Here is an 8,124-nt window from a genome sequence, read left to right on the forward strand (position 1 = left end):
CATTATTGCACTTATTTACATGCAATGCACAAGAAAGATAATGGCTTAGTGCCAATTAAACATTTTTTTGTGTACCATGTGATCACAGTTAACCACTATGTGCTTGCCGACCTGCATTTATTTACTGTTTATCATGTTTATGAGGATGATGAAATAATACGCTGAATATAAAATACTTTTTGAAAGTGGACATGGTCTGCAGTGTGCATCTAACAGTATTTCAAAAGAGCATTTAGCAAATTATTTTAGAAAATTTTTTAGTAGCCTATTTTCTCATACCAAATTTACATTTTAAAAATATACTACTGTTATAAAATATCATTAATTGAATTCTAAAGACAAGCTAATAAATAACGAACTAAGTGAAGGCCAGTCATTGTAGTCAAACAAAAATATATATGCATTTTTAATTAATGCATCAACTACTCGTTTTTTTCCTGCTGCACCCACGATACATTTTTATAATGCATTTCATTACAGTAATGTATGTTGCACTGTTATGTTTCTATTAAAGGAGAAAGAATAAAGAGAGGTATGCTGGTTTATGGTGCGATTTGGGGGAGTTTATTGACTTTGTGCCATAAAGTTGCATAATGTGGTTTTAGAGATCTGCCTCAGGGGGAAGAGAAACAGAGACTGTCATTGGCTGATAGACTCGCATCTGCCTCTCCCCTGAAAATACGGCAGATCATTTAAAGTCCGCTCGCATCTATTGAAACTCGTGAAACTGAGTCTGGACTAAACCAGGAGCAGCTTCTCAAACCAGATCTGTCTTCATCGCCTTCTGTGTACTTCTTTGACTCGAAAGGTAGGAAAATTCCGTGTACATTCTTAGTCTCGAAGTCTCGTATTGTACAGCTGTGTGCAGAATATTGTTATATCTCTGGGTTATCACTTTAGTCTGCAGGAGTCAACATTTGGAGTGGACCAAAAAAGTTAATCAAAGCTGTCCTAAGACAAGAACGGGTATTGTTTTGGTTTTAGGACAACTTTGATGATCCACTTTCTGGCGTATTTATTACGTGGATGTTAACGGTAGAGGAGTTTATTTCTGTCTGCATCTCCGCTTTATGACGGAAAATGAAGAACAGGAAATAACAGTTTCATTACAGATGTAGACGTGGAGTCTAGGTGCAGACCGTTTTTTTACTACTGCAAACTCTTTATCTATATTTGCAAACATAGTTGCCATTATTTTGTTGTGCTTTGTAGGCATTTGTGATCTTGCGCACTTTTAGAGCGAAACGAACATAAAGACCGTCACTTTAAAATGGTCTGAAATGCTGAAAAACAACTTTTTGTACGCTGAATGTGCATGTGGACTTTTATTGATTCTTGTTTTAATTACAAATATAAAAAAGTTCATATTTAATCAATTGTTTCTTAAAAAAATCCAGCTAGAACTAGAGTATGTGGGCGTGTCCATTCAGACACGGACGTGAAACCCTTACATGAATATCATTGTAACCATACTTTGCATCAATATGTTTAGGCATAAGATTTAATTTGAGGAGTTTCAGATTCATCTAATTAATCAAAATGATTTAAAATGGGCAATTAAGTCATGATTGCAGGGTGTAGGCTACATTTACACCTATTTGATTTTGCTAAAAGACAAAGTTAATTTTGATTAAATTTTTTTCCAGTGCTAAACAGTAAAATTACACTTATTATTACACTATTGGCTTATGATTGCATTCAAAACCAGTCAATGTTTATGTTATCTTTTATAAATTACGTTATAATTTTAAACTGCACTGTCAGGTATTTTTTCTACTTCTATAAATCTGTAAATGCCAGATTGTATGTACATGCAAAGTATGTTCTTTGCATAAAACTTTTTCCTGGTAAACTCAAAGGACCGGGGCACGCATGTCTGCCCACAGCTACAATCATGCAGCATGACTCATTTGTTGACACCCCACCCAGCCGGGCTGCACCCACCTTATACCTAGAAAGCCTAACAGCCTAACAGCCTTTTGTTTTCTGTATGACCTGAATATGCAGTTAAAATGCTTACGGATGAAGTGCAGATACAGTAATATAAACAGTCTCATATTGTCCTCATCTAATGCATCTGATGCTTCCTGTATTATTATCGATGCAAATTTTTAGCATGTGCATCCACACATTTCCCTTATATTTAAGTAAAATTGGATGTCACTTTGTTATAGGGAATTTTTTTTATAAGTACATGAAGAAGCCTTAGTCTTTCTCTTTAGTTGTTTTCATTTAAGACCTATTGTGCTGTTTTTTGGCCATGCCAGTTGTAGGTCTTTGGATTGTATACATTTTCATAGTTCAGCCCCACTATTTTTGTATGTTCCAGGAATCATGGTTTTCCATAAGGAGTTCCAGAATGCAGGCAAGGAGCCTGGTGTGCAGATTTGGAGGATCGAGAAGATGGATCTAAAACCTGTCCCCAAACAACTAAATGGAAACTTCTTCACTGGAGACTCCTATGTTGTCCTTTACACCACTTCTGCTCCATCCTACAATGTCCACATGTGGTTGGGTGAGCGAGAATAACCATATTTACATTTCAGAGTCCTTTCAAAGATGTGGCATTGTTTTTTTTATTCTTGTCAGATATGTAGGCTAATACAAAACATAACTTGACACTGTTTATTTTGAATATTTGCATTACTCTTTGTCTGTTTAAACCACAGGTAGTGAGTGCTCTCAGGATGAAAGCGGAGCTGCTGCCATCTTTGCTATGCAGCTGGATGATCACCTGGGTGGAGCACCAGTCCAGTACCGTGAGGTTCAGAACAATGAGTCTGTCACCTTCCTTGGCTACTTTAAAAGTGGAATTAAGTATAAGGTAATAATGTCTACAGAGAGCTGTTTGTTGCTAAATCTGACGAAATCATTGTCATATTTGGTAACATGCTCCATCCAGTGCTCCATATAACCCCACCCTTTTAATCATTGAAGATGTATTATTGTGTTTTATGTCAAACATGTATGATTTAATCCGCTATACATTACATTTCAGTCATGTTCTATAATTAAAGCTTCTTTGAATTAAAGGTAATTAGATATAATTGGAAAAATTTCAAAATTGGGGAATCTGTAAACGTTTAAGAATCTGTCATTGAAATCCTATACTGATGAACCACTAATCTAAAAAAAATTAAATAAATAATAATATTAATAATGTTATTTGTCAGCATCAGTGTTTTTGGTGGCTATGGCTATGTAGTAGTAAATAAGAGTTATTATTACTGTCCAGCATTGCAAATATTTTTTTTTCCTCATATAACAAATGTGTTGATGTAGACAGGTGTTAAAAGCCACATTCAAATCAGTAGTGGAAACTTCCTGAATGATTTCCCTTGCAAATGTATAGTATGTTGTGTCTGGTTTAATGTATGTTTTGTCTAAGATGCTTTTAAGGGTCAATATTTTTGAAGATGAGATTTATAGCTGAATTTAAATTTGAATAAATAAGCTTTCCATTGTTGTGTGGTTTGTTAGGATAGGACAATTTTGGTCCAGATAAATTATTTAATTATTTAAAAATCTTTAATCTGAGGGTGCAAAAAATCCTTTAAAGTTATCCAAATGAAGTTCTTAGCAATGCATATTTCTAATCAAAAATTAATTTTTGATATATTTACAGTAGTAAATTTACAAAATATCTTCATGGAACATGATCTTTACTTAATATCCTAATGTTTTTTGGCATAAAAGAAAAATTGATGACTATTGCTACAATTATACAAGTGATACTTAAGACTGGTATTGTTGTCCAGGGTCGCAAATGTGTTAAATGCATTCATCTGCAATTACTTTTTGTGTAGCTTTTATATTTTAATTGCACTTTGAGAGCCACAAGACATTCTGGTGCATTTTGTTCTTTTCCCCTACACAGCAAGGGGGTGTGGCCTCTGGGTTCCAGCATGTGGTGACCAATGACATGAATGTGAAGCGTCTGCTTCACATTAAGGGGCGACGTGCCATTCGTGCCACAGAGGTGGATTTGTCTTGGGCCAGCTTCAATCGCGGAGACTGCTTCATCATTGATCTCGGCAAGGTCAGAAACACATGGGGTGAAGTAATAAATATATTTGAGAATCTTTTTAATGAGAAATCCAAAACTCACAACCTCACAAAACATATTCTGATTTCCCCAGGACATCTACCAATGGTGCGGGAGTGATTGCAACCGTTTTGAGCGGTTGAAAGCCTCCGAGGTGGCCATTGGCATTCGCGATAATGAGAGAAATGGGCGTGCCAGTTTGCAAATGGTTGAGGATGGTGCTGAGCCAGAGGCTGTCATTGCTGTAAGTCTTATCGTCTTCTACAAAACAAAACAACTAAATTATGCTGCAAGTTTGTATATGCAGTGCAAAGAATGAGCATGTCTTTTGTTTTGCTGTGACAGGAAGTGAAAGGATAAGTAAATGGGTCAGTGGTGGCACACCTCACTTAGGTGTTTAATTAATGAAACACAGTAAAAGAGTACGACCAGTAACAGCACTGATTTTCTTAATCAGTTTGTTCAGCCAGAAAAATCAGTGCTGTTACTGCTCTCACTGTAGTTGTAAACCACCTTAAAACACAGTATAGACAATAAATACTGTGGCTATGGACTGGTAGAACATCAAACTGCTGCACACCATGAAAGAGTTTAAAGAGCAGGTCATATGGGTTTTCAAAAAATATCTTTTTAGCAGTTTGTAACAGCTATCCTTCAATGTAAACAGTCTGCAAACTTGTTAATCAAAAAAGGCTTCTTTGGCTTCTAATCTTTTTTATTTGGACTAACAAGCATCTCTGAACCACAACCTGTAAGTACGATTGATACGTTATGTCTACATTTTCAAGTGAGGGCTCAAAATATCTAGGTTTTAGTGCAAATATGTGATGTACAGGTGTACCTAGTGCAGCTAGGTTTCCAGGTAAACCACGAAATTACTGACCAATCACATTTCGAGGGGGATCCCCTGTTAAAAATCACATTCCGGGGTGTAAAATACTTGCTTTTGTCGGGGATCCCCTGGTAAATTTGCATTCCAGGGGCTAAATATGACGTTATTGGGGTTGCGTCAACACACAGACTTTGCAACACAGATGGTAGTGTTCGCTAACTTGCTCAAGTACTCCTCAACTGTCATTGAAATGAATGGGAATGCTAACAGATAGCTTATTCCATATATTTGTAGCTTCAGAAACCTACACCGGTAATACAAATAAGAAATCAACACAACAAGGAATCAGACACTAGATAAATTCAGACAAAATAAATCTGTAAATATTCACATGGCATCTTCTCAAGCTATTTAAGTTTATGCATTCCCTGGGATATGAACTCATGACCTTAGCATTACTAGCACCGTGCTCTAGACTGTAAGGTATAGAAACATTAAAATAAAGATGGAATATGTTTGTAAATGTTAGTAAACAGTAAATAGTAAGTATTTAATGCAACTAGTGTTGCAGTCAGCTAAGAAGAAATTCCAGTTCATCTGGTTTTGATTTTGACTTGGAGCTTGAAGTTCTGCATAATAGTCTTTTTTGTGTCCTGGGTTGACCGTTGGCATGGAGAAAACTGGTGGAAACTCTTATTGTGTTTATTTTTAGGCTCTTGGTCCGAAGCCCAACATCCCAGCAGGAAGTCCTGATGATGAGAAGACTGACAGAAGCAATCAGAATAAGGGCTCACTCTACATGGTACATTTATGTATAATGCACACACCACAAGCACTATATTATGCTTATTGTGTTGTATTCATGGTGTTTTCTCTTTGTTAATGTATGCATTTGTGTGTTTTGTATGGGTTAGGTATCTGATTCTGCAGGCTCTATGAAGACATCTCCAGTGGCCCAGAGCAGCCCTTTCAAGCAGGAAATGCTCACTCCCACCGAGTGCTACATCCTGGACAATGGACTGGACGGCAAGATCTTCCTTTGGAAAGGTATAGTCAAATTTTCTTTTGGTGTCCTTATATAACAAATATATATATTAATTAAGGTGAGGTATAGACTTTTGAAGAGGCTGCTTTTGACTTTATTGATCATTTCATCTGTTTTAACCTTTCAGGACCAGATGCAAACACAGAAGAACGTAAGGCAGCCATGAAGGTAGCGGAGCAGTTTATCAAAGACAAGAACTACCCCAAAAACACACAGGTATCAGACTTGGATTTAGCATGTTAATTAAAGAAATCAAGTGAAAGACAAATTCTAATCAGTCTATCTAACTTTTTGTTATCAGATCCAGGTTATGCCAGCTGGAGGCGAGACTACACTGTTCAAGCAGTTCTTCAGTAACTGGATAGATAAGGATCAAACCACAGGTCCAAGCCAGGCCTACACTATTGGCCGCATTGCCAAAGTTTCAAAGGTTCCCTTTGATGCCACCAGTCTGCACTCAAACAAAACAATGGCTGCCCAGCATGGTATGGTGGATGACGGATCTGGCAAGGTCCAGGTAAAAATTTAGAAGCTAAAAGCACCAGGGAACATAGAGGTGTTCAGTCTAGGGTCCTAAAACCCAGAAGAGAATTAGTGTTGTTGAGTATAAAAAAGAATAATATAAAAAATCAGTTCAGCCACTTCTGTGCAGCTCAGTCCAAAGATTATCTGAGCCAGTTTTTGGAAGAATTGGACAAATTTTGAAGGAGGAGTATTGAAAAAACTAATACTGTACTTTTCAAAATGGCCAATACTATAATGGGTGGAGTCTTAATGTACCCACTCTCCACTCAAATATAGCCTAAAAGCTGCTTTCGGTTAATTAAGATTTGACGGATAAACTCGTAGCTCGACTGGACACTTTTTGTGTCAAAAAAAGTGACAAAATCTACAGTTTTATGGAAGTCGCCATTTTTGATATTACTTTGGTCACTGTCGCTATGGTTACTGGTAAGGAATACAGGCTTGACTCCCATTGCACATTCATACAGACAGTATTCAAGTAGCTACTGCAAGTTGCTGTGTGAACGGGACATTTCGAGACTCACACCTGTGATTAAATGTGGTTGTCAATCCCAGAAACTATGCACAGTTATGTCAAACCTGATTTTTGCTACACGCTAACGGCTAAGTGGCTAACAAGTTGCTACATAATAGTTGACAAAGACAGCTGTTCTGGCCCTTATGTAGAAAGTTATTAGCCTAAGTCGCTAATGATATTATAGCATTTATTTTGTTTACTACAAACTCATAAATGTAGCTGTATTCTGAAGGCCCATTCAAACTCATGACTGAACAGCTACAATCCCTAAAAATGCAATAATGCAGATGATTGTATTGTTAACTACAGTGCTGCACTTGTATGAAGTCTCTTGCTCTGACTTTGGCAGATATGGCGCGTAGAGGGTGGAGATAAAGTTCCTGTAGATCCTTCCTGCTATGGGCAGTTCTTCGGAGGAGACTGTTACCTGATTCTCTACACTTATCGCCAGGGAAGCAAGGAGCAGCATATTATCTACACCTGGTAAGTCAACATATGCTCATTAACCCGATTAACCAATATTTACCCAATCAAGTCAATATTTAATGACCTAGCTAAATGTGTTGCTTTTTATATCAGGCAAGGACTTAAGTGTACACAAGATGAGCTGGCTGCCTCAGCTTTTCTAACTGTCAAACTGGATGATTCCATGGGAGGTTCGCCTGTCCAGGTATTAACAAACACAAGCATAAATTTGTTGTGTCTGTGCCTCTTGATTATAATGAGGTTTTCTAGTATGGTCATGCTGGTCTACATTACATGACTACATTTTAGGTAATGGGAGCTAGTGAATTCCACCTTTATTCCAATAGGCTAATTCCAAAATAGCCTGGTGCTTTTTACTTTGGTTCTGAAACATCTTTTGTATTCAATATTGCATTTGTACACTTCCCTTCAAATGTTTGGGGTCTGTAAGATGTTTTTGTAAGTCTCTAATGATTTATTTAGTCAAAATATAATACATATTTATAATTATATGTAAGTAGAATGAATGTATCTCTGCAGGGAACTACCTGTTTTCAGGAAAGAAAAATATAGATTTAGCATCTGTATAATGCATTATAAAGCAATGTTAAGCATAGCCTAGCTTTGTGTACAGCAGTATATACACCCTTTCTTGCTTACTAAGTCCTTCTCTATATAATTTAGCAGTTTTCACA

At 36.9% G+C, this 8,124-nt stretch overlaps 1 protein-coding gene across 1 annotated transcript; it reads left to right on the forward strand.

The window, feature by feature from the left end:
* Window positions 1–660: 660 nt before the first annotated feature.
* Window positions 661–7,742, forward strand: LOC141346798 (gelsolin-like). Its single transcript, XM_073851757.1, has 11 exons — window positions 661–808; window positions 2,330–2,515; window positions 2,670–2,824; window positions 3,878–4,039; window positions 4,140–4,289; window positions 5,590–5,679; window positions 5,792–5,924; window positions 6,050–6,138; window positions 6,224–6,439; window positions 7,314–7,447; window positions 7,544–7,742. Exons 2-11 carry the CDS (start codon window positions 2,335–2,337, stop codon window positions 7,725–7,727), a joined length of 1,494 nt encoding a protein of 497 aa, XP_073707858.1. The 5' UTR covers window positions 661–808; window positions 2,330–2,334; the 3' UTR covers window positions 7,728–7,742.
* The last annotated feature ends 382 nt before the right edge of the window (window positions 7,743–8,124 follow it).

Source organism: Garra rufa, chromosome 12 (assembly GCF_049309525.1).
Source record: "Garra rufa chromosome 12, GarRuf1.0, whole genome shotgun sequence".
Taxonomy (NCBI): domain Eukaryota; kingdom Metazoa; phylum Chordata; class Actinopteri; order Cypriniformes; family Cyprinidae; genus Garra; species Garra rufa.

Bases quoted from the DNA above. Each gene is read 5' to 3' on its own strand.
- LOC141346798 (XM_073851757.1), top strand. From the start codon at position 2,335: ATGGTTTTCCATAAGGAGTTCCAGAATGCAGGCAAGGAGCCTGGTGTG. The intron at 5,680-5,791 runs GTACATTTATGT...TGTATGGGTTAG, and splicing joins ATAAGGGCTCACTCTACATG to GTATCTGATTCTGCAGGCTC. The intron at 7,448-7,543 runs GTAAGTCAACAT...TTTTTATATCAG, and splicing joins CAGCATATTATCTACACCTG to GCAAGGACTTAAGTGTACAC.